The following is an 18,367-nucleotide window of genomic DNA, read 5'->3' as shown; positions in this document are numbered from 1 at the left end:
AACAGGAAGTTTTCGGCTATTATTTTACCGAATAGGTTTCGATGCCTTTACTATTCTTCCTCCTTGTTGATCCCAATTATGCATAGATTTGATTTCTTAGTGGACTCTGCCAATTTTGTGGACTTCCCTTTGGTAGGTTCTGAGTGGTTTTTTTTTCATACTTTCAAGTTTTTGTTCCAGCTCCTCTGTTTTATCCTTGACTTCTGATGTGCTATTTTCCATTTGCTTATTCTGTTTCCTATGGATTCCACTGTGGTTTGCATTGTGGAAATTGAACCTTTTATAGTTCAGAAATCAGTTCTTATAGTGTCCATTTCATCTTTTAATGTGGTGTATAGCATGTTTATTTTTCTCTCTGTATCTTTCTGGGAGTCTTGTATTATTTGTCATTTCTTCTTTGTGTGCTTATAGTCACTTTTGCATCTCCCATTTTATTTTATTTTATTTATTTTTTATTGTGAAAATACCATACAGAGGGGTTACAATTACATAGGCAAGATAATGAGTACATTTCTTATCAAACATTGATGCCTCCTCCTTTGTTTCCCCTTCCCATCCCATTTTATGTTATTGACCAATTCTGTTATCATTTCTTTAATGATTCTTTTGTCTTCCATTTCTTCTTCATTCTCTCTGGAGATCTTCCCTGGATTGGTGTTAGCACTTGGGTTTGGTTTGTTGTCTTGATTTCTTATGAATACTGTAAACTTTTGTTGTGATTTTGGCATTTGGGTTCAGAGATTGTCAGGGCTGTGGCCCCAGTATGGCCTGTTTGCCCCTGAGAAGTGAGAGCCCTTGATTGGTTTGGACTTCAGAGAAAAAAAAATCTTGTGCTTAATAGAAGAATATAGACCCCTCAGGAGATTGGATCCAAGAAGAAACACATCCAGACTCAATACAGTAAAAACATTAGATATGAATAGCAAGGAACTGATTTTAAATGCTGCAAAATTAAAGAAGGAGCTATATTGCAATGGAAAGAAAATCAGAATCACTGCAGACCTCTCCACACAAACCTTCAGTGCAAGGAGAGCCTGGAATGGTATAATCCGAGCACTGAAGATCAAAACTGCCAACTCAGGCTGATCTACTCAGTGAGATTATCACTTACGTTAGATGGGAAACCAAAATTTCCATGACAAAGAAAAATGAAAGGAATTGATTATCACTAAACCAGCATTACAAAGAATTCTAAAGGGAGGAATATAATCTGAAGAAAACAATCAAAATCAAAGCCCATTAGACAAAGATCATTAGAAGATCAATTTAGTAAACACAGGAAGTGGAAGAAAACCCCAAAATACAGGAAATCAAGAAAATGGCAGGAAACATGACATATCTTTCTAAACATTAATAGATTCAATTCTCCAATCAAAAGAAGAAGAATAACAGATTAGATAAAAAAAAACAAGACCCCTCTAATGTTTGCATTCTCTTTTGGGTTATTTTATTATTATTATTTTTTGTGGCTCGTGGGGCTTGAACTCTGGGCCTGCACTCTTCAGCTCAAGGCGAGTGCTCTACCACTTGAGCCACAGCACCACTTCTGGTTTTCTAGTGGTTTATTGGGGATAAGAGTCTCACGGATGTTCCTGCCCAGGCTTTTGGCTTATTTTTGAATTGATTAAGGCTTCCACTAATTATGATCATGTCTTTGAATATACTACCTGTACGTTATAATTATTGAATAAGTAAAATATATTTATCTCAAAAAGAAATGTACTCATTACATGACTTGTGCAATTGTAACCCTTCTGTACATCACCTTTACAATAGAAAAAGGAAATATTGAAAGACCAAGGGACAGCGAGATCCAATAGATGTTACTTCAGGTATGATTATAAGGAAAGATGTCTCTATGAAGAGCTTAACCTTTAGCCTGTAGAGAATTAAAAAGATTTCAAGTGAGAAAATATGGTCATCACATGGAAACTTTAGAAAATGCTGCGATTGCTATATGGAGGGTGGGTTGCTGAGGAAGAAGTTGGAATTTGGGAGATGAGTTGGGCCATTATTATAGTAGTCCAGATGCCTAAGGAGGTCCTGATATGAGCACCCACATGCTGCATACATGTAAACAGTACTCCTTTCCAGGATGCATGTCACCTGGTTCTGGATGGTGGCCCTGATTGCGATTAGGATTGGGGAAGGGGATATATCTGTAAGATACTAAAGATATGTATCAAAGTAATTGATAGACTTTATTCCTGCTTCCCAAATTGATAGAATTTCCTTAGCCTAGTGGGTAACTCAGAAGATTAGGAATATAAGTAAAAGATATAAGGGAGGAATTTTTGAGTTTAATTTACTGGGTGGGTGCTATCTACATGAGTGTTGGTAGAATGCATTTTAGAGTTTAGAAGTCCGTTTAGAGAGAGAATCTGAAGTGTGTATGTGGTACTTGGAAATATGGGCAAAGAGAAGATGGAAGGTACTGAGAATGGAATCTCAGACAAAATCAATGTCCAAGAGAAGAAGACTGAACTCAGTACAGCAGACCAAGAAAAAAGAAGCAAGAAAAGATAGAAAGATGTGACAGAAAGCCTTCTAAAAACAAACTTCACCACTAGCAAATACCACCCAGCAAGACAAAGACAGAGAAAAGACCACTAGATTTCTGCACAAAAGTCAATACATTAGAATCAATAAGATCTTTGATGATATTAATGAAATTACTTTCAGTAAATAATAAAGGTGAAGATGTATTATAATGAGTAGGGAACTGAATTTGGTTGAGGAGCTAGAGAGGATCAATGATGAACATAGATGACCTTTTCAAAATGTTGGATATATAGAGGAAAGTTATTTTGCCAGTTTATTTTAAAACATTCCCTTCTCCTCAACACAGTAAATACACTTCTAGTTTAACACACTAATCTATTCACACAAGGAAAAGAAATAATAAAGGTAAGCAATTCTGTTGGTTTGCCAACTTTTATATGTAGACCTAGATTTGGCTTTATTTCTTGGCCTCAAAATGGCTTATTTAGTTGTCCTTTCCCAGTGCCATTTCAGCTGGATATCAAATATTATTTGAATGTTTAAATTTGGAATTTTAGAAGACAATCAAATCTAGGTTAAGTGAATCAAATAATCACATGACTAATCATTACCAAAGTTATTTTGCATAACCTTTTCTTACACAAGCTTCATCTTATTGCCAACCATATTTCATCCCTTTAGAACTGGATCACTTATCCAAATAAATAGGAATAATTCATCATCCTTATAACCTTTTGATCTTCTATCTAGTTTCTTGTCAGTACTTCAGTCATGTGCTAGAATTTGCCTTCTGCTGACTGGCATACTAAGGCTGCTGTTACTACTACAAAAAGTTTTGTTGTGAATCTATCTATTGCTATGGGTGCTGTACTGCTTACTTGTGCTCTGATAATTCTATTAATCACGATTCAATTTAGAGTTGAAATAATTGTAGAGCACACACTGAACCATATTGAAGAAGTTTCAGCTTTGTGCTTTCCAACCAAGTGTATTCACACGTCCATGGGGTCAAGATGACATTTCCTCTAGAGTCTAGCTGTTCCTCTCTCTCACTGGTCTTCTAGGCATTCAGAGAGGCCAATCCTCCTAGTAAACGGTGGGATTTACTTACTTTATTGCTTCCTCTTTGCTTTTTTGCAAGAGATACTTATTTACTTCCTAAGGGAAAACTTATTAATTATATTTAACACTCACAAAAGTAGCTTTATTTTACTATGGATATTTGAGATTTACAACATGTTATTATGATCTATATGTGTTTATATTTAATATGTAGTAAAATAGTGAAGCAGATTGGCAGATAAATCACTTAATAATTGCTTTCTTGTTTCGGTAATAAAATACTTCATATAATTATTAAATAAAAGTTCCCAATACAAATAGTTTATTAACTTTAGTTCTAACCACAAAAACACACCCCAAATAAAGCTTTATAACTACACAAATAGGAAACATAATTATTCTGACCTAACACTAGCACATATAGAAGGTCATCAAAGTTCTACTCATATAAAACATTGGAATTTTGTTTTCTATTTCAAGCCTTGAGCCTTATGTCAGTAAAGATGAAAAAGCTGGTTCGATTTTTAATTGCACAGTAGTTTTCTTGTATAGGATTAATTTGCAACCACTTTTTCACATTAAGCTTCTAATCCTCTTTCACACTTCGGTCAAAATCTTTGATTTTAACCCCAATATCCGGGTTAGTCCCTCTGCTTCTGTCAAGCCTGGCTAAGACATATTCATGAGGGAAAATCTATAGCAGAAAACAAATGTAAACTTTGTACTCTTTGAAACTCTTTAAGCTTTATCCCTGTATTAAATTTGATCACTAGAAAAGCTGCACATCTGGTCTTTACATAGTTACAATTTCATGTTGAAATCTTTTGGCTCTTTTCTTTTTAATGAATTTGTTTTCAAAGGCAAGATCTATTACATTGCTCAAAGCTGTTAGTAGAGAGACCCGTGTAAAAAAATACCTTTCAGAACTAAGGATCAGTAAAGAAATAGTGTGATGAATAAGTGTTCTTCTACTCCTGGGTGGGTGCTGTATAGCCTTTTCTATTTTTTAGTTTGCTTGACTGTTGTCCAAGCCTAACATGAAGCCTTGGCTTCAATTACTATAACTTTCCTTAAGCATAATGATTTTAGACAAAAAAGGGAAGTGTTGTTTTTTATTTGTTCTCTACTTTGAGAAAGTTCCTAGTCTCATAGTCTTTGTTCTTTTATTCCTGTTTTTATAGATTGCTTTAAGTGAAGGATAAAATATATTGATTGTTTTAAAACTCTGTGTGTGGGGGGCTGGGAAGGTGGCTCAGTGGTAGAGCGCTTGCCTTGCATGCCTGAGGCCCTGGGTTCGATTCCTCAGCACTGCATAAGCAAAAATAAAAAAGCTGGAAGTGGTGCTGTGGCTCAAGTGGTAGAGCGCTAGCCTTGAACTGAAGAGCTGAGGGATAGCACCCAGGCCCAGAGTTCAAGTCCCACAGCCGGATCCAAAAACAACAACAACAACAACAACAAACTGTGTGTGTGTGTTTTACAGGAACAGTCACGTGCACACACACGTCTGTATTTATTGGCACTGGGTTTTGAACTCAGGGACTGGTCACAGCTTTTTTGCTTATGGCTGGTACTCTGCTACTTGAACAATAGATCCATTTGTGTGTGTTTTGTTTAAAGTGGTTCATTAGAGATAAGAGTATCACAGACTTTCTTGTTCACTTTGGCTCTGAATGGCAATTCTTAGAGTTCAGCCTCTTAAGTAACTAGGATTAGTGGTATGAGCCACCCAGTGCTAGACTTATAAACTCCCTTTTGGTCCCTTTGTTCCACACTTCTATGCTACTATCTTTCTTGTTTGTATGACTCTCTGGAGTTATTATTAACCCTATTTTTAAACCAAATTAGGAAAATGGACTAGATAGATAACACCACAGAAGTCTCTTTCTAGTCTACATGCTTAACAGTTTACTATAATTAAGATTTTGTGTATCACATCTCAGAAGTATTAGTTTTGAAAATACTTTGATATAGCTAAATTGTTCCATACGCTACTTAAAATGAAGTTATGCAGTATTTTATTTCTTAAGGCATACCTGAGTAATATGGATGGGAAAATGCCTAAATCATAACATGAATATTGCATGTGGAAAGTAGTCCGTTCATATTCTTTATTTCAATTTCATACTAGAAAAGCAGGATGTGTTATTGCTGATTATTTTTAGGGCACAAAAGATTTAGATAAAGCTAAGCTTTATGATTCAGGAACCTGAAATTAGCTCTAGGTTTGTACATGTCATGTTTTGAATCTTCTTAACAAGGATGGTCATCCAGTGCCTTTGAAAAGGTTTAGAAATGCATGAAGATTTGGATTTTCTCAATATCTTTTTACAATGAAAGGGATAATACCCATAAGCTAGAATTTATTACAGCACACCATTTCTCAATGTGTCTAAAAGCCTTTCCTCACCTGGAGCAAACAGAGGGCCAGTGATACAACTGCTCCTCCTTGAAAAGGTGTTAGTCAGACTGAAGTGCTTTTATTTTTTTCCATCTCACTCACCTCATGATGACAGTGCACTCATTTGTCTATTAGCCTTCATGATTATGTTTCTTTATCTTAAGGAATCTTTTAGATTTTCCTACAGGGGAACTTCAGTAGCATCACAAAACTGAGTGAGGCCTTGTAAGGTACTCTGAAGAGAGGCTGCTCAAAGGTCGGAGACTGTGTAATACTGAGTAGATCTGTCTAGATAGGGTTGAATGGAATGGGGAGGAAGAGGAAAAGCAAGAGAGAGAAAAGTATCAAATATTAGAAAACTCTTCTTTGAATTATATGCCTGGAATAGTTCTGGAACCAGTTCATATTCTAGAGGTCTTGACAAGAAATTCTGAAAGACTTATTATTACCACTTTATTCTAAAGAATATCCTTGTGGACCTGCTGTGTTTTTGGCTCACTTGTGGTATCTAGACCTAAAATAGTAATGTTGATACTCATCAATATATAAGAGGACTGTTGAGAGGGATGGGTGGGAGGGGCTGGGGGGCGGGGAAAGGAGAGGATACTGAGAAAACAAAGAGTAGCAAAGTATATCACAAGATAGCATAATGAAACTCTTCACTGTTTAAAAAGTGAAATTAGCTGTAGGTAGAAGAGTGGACATAGGAATATAGTATAAGATGTGAACTTGGTCAAACTGTGTACAGCTAAGCAATTATCACAATGAAACCTCCACATATTATACATTTATAAATTTATATGAATTAAAAAACCCTTAAAATAGAAAAAAAGGATATTCACATAAAAACAAACTGGTTTAAATTTTTTAAAGTATCTTTTAGTACAGAAGAGTTGCCATTTAACAAACAGTTAATGAACACAATACATCTTGATTAATGACACAAACTGTTTTGAAGATCTTACTCTGGAGTAAGGTATCAAAGGTCTTAGTAATGTTATTAGGCCTACAAGAAAGTAAGCAATCCTCTTCAACATTTTGAAACAAAGTTTCAATATGTAACTAGTTAGAAATAGAAACTAGTTAGAAATAGTTTTGGGATTCTAATTTCACCTTTTCAATACTACTTGCATCCAGTCTAAAAGAGCTTTATCTCTTTCTTATTCCCAGTAATACCTGAAATAATGAGAAATTTTGTTACATGGTATCATGTAACCATAAAGTGCTTCAAAAATAAAAAACAGTTACTTCTAGTGAAATGAAAATCTATGACATATATAAATTTCAGCATTTACTGGGATTAAAAATAGTCAGAATTGACTTGACATCAGTGACAAAAATAATTTCTTCCTTCCTTTAAATCACCCAATTCAATTTTGTGTGTGTATCAAACAAAGACTCTGAATGCCTCACTACCATGATCATTGGATTCTTTTAGTATGATGAATGTTTGCAATTAAACTCTATTTACACACATCGTTAATAAGATTACAGAAAATTACTCACATTTTTAATTGATTTTTTGCAGGCTTGAAAATAGCTAAGAACATTAATTATGGTCAGTTGAATGCATTATGCCACATTAGAGGACTGCACAGCAGGTAAGTTATTCATGCAGTTCTTTTTCTGTCAGGGAAATGAATATGAATATGCTTGTTTTATGGATAAAGTATAGCAATAAACCATCACCAACTCTCATACGTATCTGATTTACCACACAGATAAAAACATTAGAAAACTTGGAGGTTATTTCTCTAGATTGAAGGGGCAGAATATCGATGCCATATTTTAAGGAAACAATTTGGTATGGAACACACATAACTCATTCCTTTCTGGGTCCTTTTTAGTACATAAAAAAGCAGCCATAGGAGAGACCTTCTTAAATGATTGAAAATGCAAATACTGAGAGAAATAAGTACCCGAACAGTGCATTGGGAATACCTATACTTGAAATAAATATACTGGAGCTAGAATGCTAGGAAATACCATTGTTCATAGCTCAGGATTTCTAAGATGTATGATACTTGAAAAACAAGTGTTGGTAATTCTATTGTGTTGCCAACGCTTTTCCTCAAAATAGACTTTTGAGCATATTCCATTGCTGCACATCTACTTTCCACCTTTCCCCTCTTCTACCTATGGGGCTGTGAAGAAAATGCCTTAAGTTTATGGATGTCTTCTTTTTGATTTAAAATATTTCTAATTCATACTCCCTTGACCATATCAAATAACTTTTCATTTATTTTCCTCTCTTTTTACCTTAGAGGTAGAAAAGGGGGCATGATTATTTGATATTCCCTGGATATTTACTAAAAAGGGATTTTTCACCCTGTACCTTGCTCTCTCCTTCTTACTCCTGCTATCTTATAGCATAGGGTGAAGAACTACTGTAGTAGGCTCAGTCCACATGTGCAAAGGACCTTGAGTTCCCTTTGACTCAGTTACTCTTGAGAAACAGAGATAATGACAGTAACCATTTCAGTGGAGTATCAAGATTCTGAAAGGAGATAATATATGCAAATTTCATGATACAAAATCACAAAAGATGATGCTAGGCGTGTTTCTAATTGTTATTATTCCAAAAATCTCATCCTAGTTTTGAACTTTTAAAAGATTTACCATCAAAATACTGTGTGTATCATTTATGTTAGTCCCTTCTTGAATGCATAAGAGACTGGTTAAGGTTTTAGAAACTGAATACTTCTTTTCCTTTTCTTTCTGGCCCAGACATATTTCTTTTTTTTTTTTCAACATGTTTCTAGATTTTTTTTTGGTTTACCTTTGGGATATCATAATGAGAGAGATCAAATAGTATAGCTCTGGGTCTGCCAAAGCACCCACTCTAAATTTAACAGCTGCCTTCTTCCTGGATTATATAATCTTTTCCAGGTGATGTTTTTTCATCAACTTCTGTCATCTGGTCAGGCTTAGTCTAGTTGTCCTGCCTGATTCCTTTTATGAAGTATCCAATTTCTGTACCTCTTCTTTCAGACCTAATCTTCCTGAGTTTCTTAGATGCATTCTTTTGAGGCATTGATATATACCTAGGGATTCCAGGCTTTGTGTCATTTATTTATAATATTACACATATAAACTTAGACATAAAAGGGAATCTTTATACTTAGTGAGAAAATAAATGATAACAAATCAGTAGAAACTTGGCAATTCAGTTCCTTTTTCCACCCTTAACATATCTTCAGATAATTTGGAGAATTTCACTCATAAAGATTATTTACATCCTTTGAAATAATAAAGTATTCAAGTTACTTTAAAAGGTTGAAACAGTTTTAAGAAAAAAAATATTCCTTCATGTTTATTATTTGTTGAGGTATTGTATGTTCAAAATGACCGGTGACATATACGTTTCCTCTATAATACAAACTGAAAGGAAAGCTGCAAATTAAATGATTCAAGATTTGAAAGTTTGTAAATGAAACTTCTATAAAAGATCATATGTTGTATTATTATTATTATAATTATAACTAACACTCTGGGATAATTTTTCTCTGGATTTTCTGGGTTACTAACATTTTGAGACTATCAATCAAAGTAATAGCTTAGCCTTGGCACATCAAAGCAAGGATCCTTCCAATTTCTTGGCATTTCCTGAATTGAATATCATTTTAATGTTTAGTATAAATAAATATTTTTCATGTTTACAAAATTATTCGTATGTTGTTTGTTGGTGCTGATAATAAGTTAGTAAGGCAGACAGATTTATAGCATCTTTGGTATTGTCTAGAGAGCCAGTTATTTAGAAATACTGTTTCAAATGAATTAAAATGACAAAAAGCTTAAATACGCAGAGAAAGAAAACGTGATTACTAAAAGTGGGAGATGTAGAAGGAACAAGTAGATATAGATGAGGATAAGAAGTAGCAAATATATTTACACATATTGATTACTAAATATATATTCTTAAACTTGTTAATAGATATTTTTTCATGTGCTTAACATACAATATATATGCAATAAGCCAGAAACTTTGCATTCATCCTCAAGGTAGTAAGTCATTTTTTTTATAGACAAGTAAATGCATGAGATTTGAGGTTGGGGATTTAGCTCAGTGGATGAACACTTACCTGGGAAGTGCCACACCCTGAGTTCAGTCCTCAGCTCTGCAAAATAAAAAAATAAATAAACAAATATGTGAGATGTTTAAATATGTGTATAAGTTCAAACTATGATTTTTATACACAAACCCAATATTGATTCTCTAAGCAGGGAGACTTTTAGTTATTTTAGGGAATAATATAACAAATGGGTATCTCTAAAGAATGTTTACATTTGGTCTTTAAGACATGTATTAGAAGTTAGTTTGCATCTTTAAATTTTCTTCAAGAATTTTATGAAAGCTAACCATTAACCTTTATGGTTAACTGAGTGCTGTCATGTGTGCATCCTGAAAAAGTATAATTTTGAAGCCATAAAGTCATTCAATAATAAGTTTTGTCCATAAAGAGGGTGATCAAATTAATTAGCAATGACTGTTTTCATACAATTTGAAGCATGAAGACTATCTACAATGACATTTTGTAATGACATCTGAAAAGAATACTGTTTGAATTATCTCCGCTCAGTAGAGGGTTTAATGTGAACTACATTGGCATTGTTACAGGCAGTTTTAGTTAAGACATACTATAATATAAAGATGAAATCCATTACAGAGATGCCTGTGTATAGAGAGTCATCTTAATTCACAGGAAATTGCACATATTTTCTTTATTGTGAAGAATAACTATCATATCATTTTCAATTTCCATCAAATAAATATGTAGATTGTCACAATATTTGTGAGGCAAATTCAGGCAGAAAAATGTCTATAAGAAATTAGATAGATTACACTTGTATGGCATGATTAATTTAAAATAAAAATGTGGATGCCTCATGGCAAACACTTAAATTTAATTAGCCAATATTTTATTAAAGGTTTGTTATGTTCTAAGAGCTGTGAGTAGAATAGAATGTGAAATCTAAAAGAAATACTGTGTGAAGTTATTTCTAGCTACTATAGACAAATCCTAAATCTTAATAACCAAATAATTTGTTTCTTTTTCACTCCACACCATAAAGAATTATTTTAGATTAGCAAATTGTTTCTGGGTTATGATTTTAGACTTCTTCCAAATGTTTGCTCCTTCATCTTCATAGTGTGACTTCCAGGGCCATCTTGATCCTGTGTTTCAAGCTAGAAATAGACACTGAAAATATTTACCAGAACTTTTTTTTTGGCAGCATTCATCCCTTTTCCCTTCTTCTCGTGTTCACCACTTAGCATGAATATGCCAAATGCCCTTCCTAGATCAGAGAAAGAAGTACCAATTAATGGATTTGGGAGATTCCCTATTTATGTGACATATATCCTTACTTCCTGCCTCCCCTCATAAATTTTGGCCTCTAAGAGATGGAAGAATCCTTGTCTTGAAGTCTAGACAAGTTGAATTTTCATAATTTTTTTTACTTTTCCATTTGTAATTTTGTTTATGTTTATGTCTATCTCAAAATTTCCTCAAAAATTTCCTGAATTGTGTCTTTTTCTTCCTAGATATAAAGTTAGGCTTCATTCCTCAGCTTCTCTTCTATTAGGTATCTCCAAGCACAATCACTTTGAGATTAGGGCTTCAGCATCTATTTTAGGGATGGATACAGTTGAGACATCAGCTACAATAAACATTTTAATCAGTACCCTGATTCCTCTAATTTCCTAGTTATATGAATTAGGCTAATGATTGAAGTTTCAGTTTCTTTATTTGCAGAATTGGTATTAAAATGTAACAATGCCATTGGGCGGTATACATATGTAATGGAACAAATTAGTGTTTGGAATATAACCAAGTGCTAAGAGCATGGCTTTAGTGGTAGAGTGTCTGCCTAGCAAGCACACAACACTGAATTCAACTCCATTACCACAAAAACCAACTAACCATTCAACCAACAATCAAAAGATAGGAGACAAATAAAAAGTTATTTAATAAAATCAGGTACACATGAAAAAACATGGTCATAGAATTTCCTCCAAACAGAAGGAAAAAGACCTTTGGAAGTATCTGTTGAAATGAATGGTTGGAATAAAAAGCAAGAAAAACAAACTAACTAGCAAATGAAGAGCCTGTATGAGTATGGGGAATTGAACCCAGAGCCTAGCATATGCTAGGCAAGTATTATGCCACTGAGCTACAGTCTCAGTTCCACAATTAGATACCTGACTAATATATCTCTATAGTAACAGAATAAAATCTTCTATCATCGTATTCAATCATATCTAAATTATACTGTTTGGACCAATTAAGGTAAGTTACATAAGATTCTTTATGTAGCATTTATTGTGTATAAAGTATCAGTGTGGTGTTTCAGGCAATTTAGAAAAGAGAAAAAGAAGCTGTTATAAATACTTTTGATTGTGTTATTATTTTTACTGACAGTGAAATAAGAAAAGATCTCCTCTTGATGATTTTTCTATTCACTGTAATGAGGCAAATGTTGACAAAGATGTTTGTGAGAGTTCAATTTGAAACATGATCATTTTTGTTAATTATCGAAATAAGCTGTCAAGATGAATGTTTAGCATTTGAAAAACTGACCAACATTTTACCAACATTTCATGTCAACCAAAATTGAATGAGTAAGGTTTTTCAGAAAGAAAGTCATTACCTAATCTTTAAGGATAATTTTTCATACTTCTCCCGGTCTGGTTTATTGGCGTTTTTTATATTTGCAGTGGATTAATAACTGGATAGATAGAAGAATTTCTCAGAGGATGATTCTTAAAATAGAGAATTTCATTCAGGCATTACTATTGGAGTTTATGATGCAACAGGAGAAAAAAGTAGAAGTTTTTATTTACCAAACACATCTTAACTTATTTCAATAATTTTCTGAAATTTGGAAATGCTGATGTTTTCACATAATGCTTTTTGATTCATGGCTTACAAAAATAGGGCATGAGAATTTCCACAAATCATTGCAGAGATTCAGACCAATATATTTTTAGTAATGTATATAAGCTATTTGTGAATCATTTTGAAGGGACTATTATTTTGTTTTATTTTGTAACAGCTTTAATCAATTACAGAAATAAAAGCCTTAAGGCCTAGCTCAATAATTTCAATAACAGAATTTGTACATATCAAGCTAAAGTATTTCCTTTGAAAGTGATCATTCTGTAATATTTGTAATTTATATGTTCTTCCTCTCTCTGTTGTTTTTTAAAAACAGGAATCCTTCCAAAGCTCATAATGTATTTATCAAGCAATATCCTAAAATATTCCTGCACCAAAAGCCCAGATTGTCTAAAATGTTCATAATGGAAAAACAAAGGTAATATGTCTTTTTTTGAAAGTTATGTGTGTGTGCTTGCACACCTACATGTTGTGTGGGTATTTATGTATATGTGTCTGTGTGTAAGGGAAAGAATTTTATAAATAGTGAAACTGAATGCATACCCATAAGTGGAATTGAATAAGACAGTTTGATTTGTTACCAGTACTTTGTATTGGGGCACAGTCATGGAAACAGGTAAGGAAAGTAGAGGTAGCTTGATTTTCTTGTTAAGTGAAAATATCTGCTCATGGCTCCTAAAGAACTGATTTACTTAAATTTTTCATCAAACAATTGTTTTCTTTAACAAAGAATGATAGTGTTTTTGAGAGGCGTGATAATACCTTATAGCATTTCACGAGAATCTTTTCCCTTGACAATGATTAGTTTGTTTGTGAGTGGAGGTCATGTGGAGATAGGCTATGCACCAGTGAATGAATGAGAGTTCAAAGCAACTTAGAACATTTGAGAAATCCATTTGAATGGAGAAGAGTAAGGCTACTTTGGTATGAAGCAAAAAGTGTAACTGTGCTCCTGTAGTGATTGAGGATGGGGTACCAGCTTTTACTGTAACACTGCTCTTCTCAAATTATTCTGTCTCAGTGAAACCATAAGGCTCCCAGATCAGCACAAGATCAGAGAGAGCAAGATCTCCTTTCTCCTTGGACAGCATCCCTAAAACAATTCCCTGTATATCTTATAGTGAATATACCAATGGCCAACTCTATAATAATCGAGTGTGGAATCTAATTAGTTCTCTTCCTGTAAACCCATTTCCTCATTCTCTGTTTGTACCCTGTGTAACTTCTAACCCTATAGACATAATATTTGACTTCTCTTACATATTTAGAACTTTTTGTATTTTTACAGTTTTAGCAAAGGGACTTATACATACTTGAGAGTATTTAATGTGAAAACTACTTAATGTGAAAACTATTTACTGGCTTTATAAAGGGAGTTGATCAAAATACGTTTTTGTTTATTTATATCAACAATAGAAATAATACTGAAAACAAAATTGTTTTAACAAATATGTTCCCAGTCGTTGAAGGTTGAATGATATCACCAGGGGAAACACCAATCTATTTCATTATCTGAAACCTTACTTTAGTTGATAGCCATGGGGAAGTATAATGTAGAAAGCATTATGCTAGTAAACTGGGAACAATCTTGAAGAATGGACTTGTTCTGCCTTTTCATGTACAACTCTATTAAAAGAATATACATCCTCATTAAAAAACAGAGATGCAAATATATTGCTTTGTAGATATTATCTACCATCTCAATCAAACTATGTCCCTAGAGAATTAAATTGCCTAGAAGGATCATACAAAGTTGATGCTGTGATTTATCAAATCAACATTGCTCTGCAGGAATATCTAAAACTAAAACATTTGTATTGTTAGATTCCAAGCATACTCAAATTGTTGTCTAGAATTAGCCCAGTAAATTTAGGTCTGTCTACAGAATTACAGACACTGAAATGTTTAAATTGCTCTATTTCTTTATTAAGCTATCAACACTGGTCAACTCCTATAATTAAGACATTTTAGGAGGAGAACTACAGAAAGGCATACCAGCAGTTTGTTTTTAATACCCTTGGTAATGGAATATCATCTACAGTAATTTTAAGGAAAAAGGTTGAGGCATCAAACTAATACGAATAGCCCAATTATGCTTTAAATATGAAAATGAAGAAGGGGTAAAAAGGACTTGGAAGTGTAGATTATAAACAGATTCATTTATGAGTCTGCAAAGGCCACCAGATAAGATTCAAAAAGCCAGAGAATTTTAAAGATCACATTACTGAAATGCTTGGGAGTAGAGCTAATTTTAGGCTTAAATAATGACTTGAAGACTCAGTCTCCCTCACATGTCTTTATAACCATAGGAAGGCTGTTTTCATCTTTGCACTTCAGGTGGTAAATTTGGATAGACTGCATTCACTTATTAAGATTTAGTTGAGGAGAGAGGTGATCTCTTAATATAGCTCAATGAAATCTCTTCTTGCATGAAGTCAGGACCCTGGATTGTCACTATGGCCCAATGTGCCAGTGGCAGATTACAAGGCCATGAATTGATTATCGTCACTAAGTGAAAGCATTCGCAATAAAAACAAAACAGCACACCAAAGAATTTCAGAAGAAAACTAAGTTACTTTGGGAAAAATGGTATATGGATACTTAGATTAAGGAAATTTCTTTTTTATTGATAAGTCTTTTTTATTGTGAAAATACTGTACAGATGGGTTACAAGTACATGAGCAAGGTAATGAGTACATTTCTTATCAAGCATTGTTGCCTCCTCCTTTGTTTCCCCTTCCCATCCCTTCTCATCTCCTCCCCCCATCTCATTGTTGCAATGGTTCCACCTGTATCCCTGTTTAAACAATTTGTTTTTTCCCTTCCCCTCCATACATTATACCAACATCAAATACAGTGAAAACAGGGGTTATACCATGGGGGAGGGACATACAAAGCAACAAACAAATCATCTTATAAATGTGTTAGAAACAATAGCAAGAAAGAAAAACAAATTGAGTCATTATTTTGGGGTTCATTTCACATAACATCAAGTTGCCTGACCGTTTCTGCTTGTCTCAGACATATACTAATTATTGCAAATAAGGGAAACCATGGGACCTATGTTTCTTTGGGCCTGGCTTACTTCACTTAATATAATTTGTTCCAAGTTTTTCCATTTCCTAACAAATGGGGCAATGTCATTCTTTCTGATGGAGGCATAGAATTCCATTGTGTATATAAACCACATTTTCTTGATCCATTCATCAACTGAGGGGCATCTGGGTTGGCTCCATATCTTAGCTATGGTAAATAATGCTGCAATAAACATAGTTGTACTGGTAGCTTTAGTAAAGTCTTGTTTGTGATCATTTGGGTAAATGCCCCAAAGTGGGATTGTTCAGTCATAGGGAAGCTCTATGTGAAGTTTTTTGAAGAACCTCCATACTACTTTCCAAAGTGGTTGAACAAGTTTACACTCCCACCAACAATGCAGTAGGGTTCCCTTCTGTCTACATCCCCTCCAGCATCTGTAAATTTTTAAATGAATAATGGGAGTGCTATATATTAAAGCATTAGAGTAGGATGATTATTCACACACAGCATTTGTTGATATTGTAGGAGAATAAATTAACATCAGAATTTGAAGGAAAAATAATTTTAGAAGTTGAGCAATAACAATAACCCAATAACCCAAATAACCCAATAACCCAAATCTGAAAACATTTTTAGATTAAAGTAGAAGTCAAATTACATTACATATTTTGGGTAATTGGTAAATCATAGGCAATAAAAGCAAAAATAGCCAAAAACAATGACAGCAAAGTAAAAAAAAAAACTTCTACAGAACCAAGGAAACAATATAATAAATGAAGATACTGGGAACAAATATTTCCAAACCATACATCTGATACAAAAGATTGATATCTAAAATATAATAGGATTCAAAATGGGCAACACACATGAACTAACACTTTTCAAGGCATGCAAAGGCATCTGACATAGTTCAACTCCTGTCCCATGGTAAAAATAAAGTCATATTCTTAATCTTTAATATGTCAGTTTGAGACACCTGATGCCAGATTATTTGTTGATGTTTGAAAGAATACAGTCATGTGCAAGGAAGGAGAGAAGAAATGCTTCACAAAAGCATTAACTTCACTTGAAGTAATACCTCATTCATTAAAATAAAGACTGGGTTGAGCTATTAAAGAGTAATTCTACTTGACCAAAAGTGTAAGACTAGAACAAAAATGAGTTCAGAGTTGGTTTGCATCTGTCTTAATTATTTAAAATTTATTTGTGGGCCAGTTAGAAGGCAAAGCTTTTTTCCTGTATCAAGGACATAGGAAATCAAATAAGTCAGCAGCTATGGAAATTCAGCCTATAGTTCAGCCTTTGCCCCAGGCCTTTTGTTCCTGGCCTCCCCATTACAAATAGTACCTCCACCTTGAACAGGATCTGTTTTATACTTCTGTCACTATTATTCTGAATACAGTGCTAATTCTCCAAAGGCCTTTCTCCATGTATTTCAGACATGCATATGCGGATTGCTTGTCTTACTTACTCTTACTTTCCCCTTCACTCAGATTTACTCAGAAAAAGAGAACAATATTATATTCTACTTCAATATTTTAATTGTAAGAATTTTAAAATTATATAAGTTCTCATTATGTTTTTATTATGAGCTATGGGTAATAATATTTTTTTCTTTTTCAAAATTGTGGCTCTGTGTGCTTTGCTAGTTAAGATTTCTTGCTTATAGCTGGTATCCTACCACTTGAGCCATGTTTTTAGCCCAGGCCTTTTGCTAATTAATTGGCAATGGAGTCTTAGGCATTTTTCTGCCCAGATTCATTTCAAATCTCTCTCCTCCAGGTCTCAGCCTCCTGAGTAGCCAGGATTATAAGGTGAGCTCCATTATTCCAAAAGGAGCTCTTTTTCTGGACTGGAGACATTGTTGAAGTGATAGACCACCAGTCCCAGTTTACCATACAAGCAAGTGCAATGTCCTTAGTTCAAACCCCAGTACCAGAAAAAAATGAAAGATTTAGACTGGTGGTGCATTTAGATGTCTACAGGTAGGATCACAGTTTTCTTTAAAAATATTCCTAGATGATTTTTGTATTAAACTCAACACAATATGCAGCTCAAACTGAGAAAAACAGTAGAGAAAGAGAGGAGGAGCCACATTGGGGTTAGCCTGCACCTATCATGCAGGGATCCAGAATGTCCCATGATCACTGGTCGCTGACACCAGTGGACTATAGGACCTCAGTCAGAGGAAGAGCAGGAATCTATAACCCAAAGGGATCCTATTAAGGATAGATACAACAGCAGAAGAGTATACTAATTTCCCCTTTAATATTACTAGGCTATCTAATGAGATAGAGGCCAGAGATAGGATTGGCCACAGGAATATGTTCAGCTGACAGACCTAAGGTGAGAGAAACTCCTCCCTCTAACATCCATAAACATGTTATTCCTCCCCTCAGTAGATGAATGGATCAGGAAAATGTGGTACATATATATATATATATATATATATATATATATATATATATAT

General features: G+C 34.0%; 1 protein-coding gene across 1 annotated transcript in view; it reads left to right on the top strand.

The window, feature by feature from the left end:
* The window catches only part of Cnbd1 (cyclic nucleotide binding domain containing 1), a 222,064-nt gene that overhangs the window by 9,629 nt on the left and 194,068 nt on the right, over nt 1–18,367 (top strand). The window contains exons 2-3 of the mRNA XM_013012406.1: nt 7,491–7,563; nt 13,178–13,279. Coding sequence (XP_012867860.1) covers nt 7,491–7,563; nt 13,178–13,279 — 175 coding nt within the window. The remainder of the gene's footprint in view (nt 1–7,490; nt 7,564–13,177; nt 13,280–18,367) is intronic.

Source organism: Dipodomys ordii, unplaced genomic scaffold, assembly GCF_000151885.1.
Source record: "Dipodomys ordii isolate 6190 unplaced genomic scaffold, Dord_2.0 Scaffold17, whole genome shotgun sequence".
NCBI classification, from domain to species: domain Eukaryota; kingdom Metazoa; phylum Chordata; class Mammalia; order Rodentia; family Heteromyidae; genus Dipodomys; species Dipodomys ordii.
Note: the sequence above shows the minus strand (reverse complement) of the source record. Positions and strands in the feature narration are given on the sequence as shown.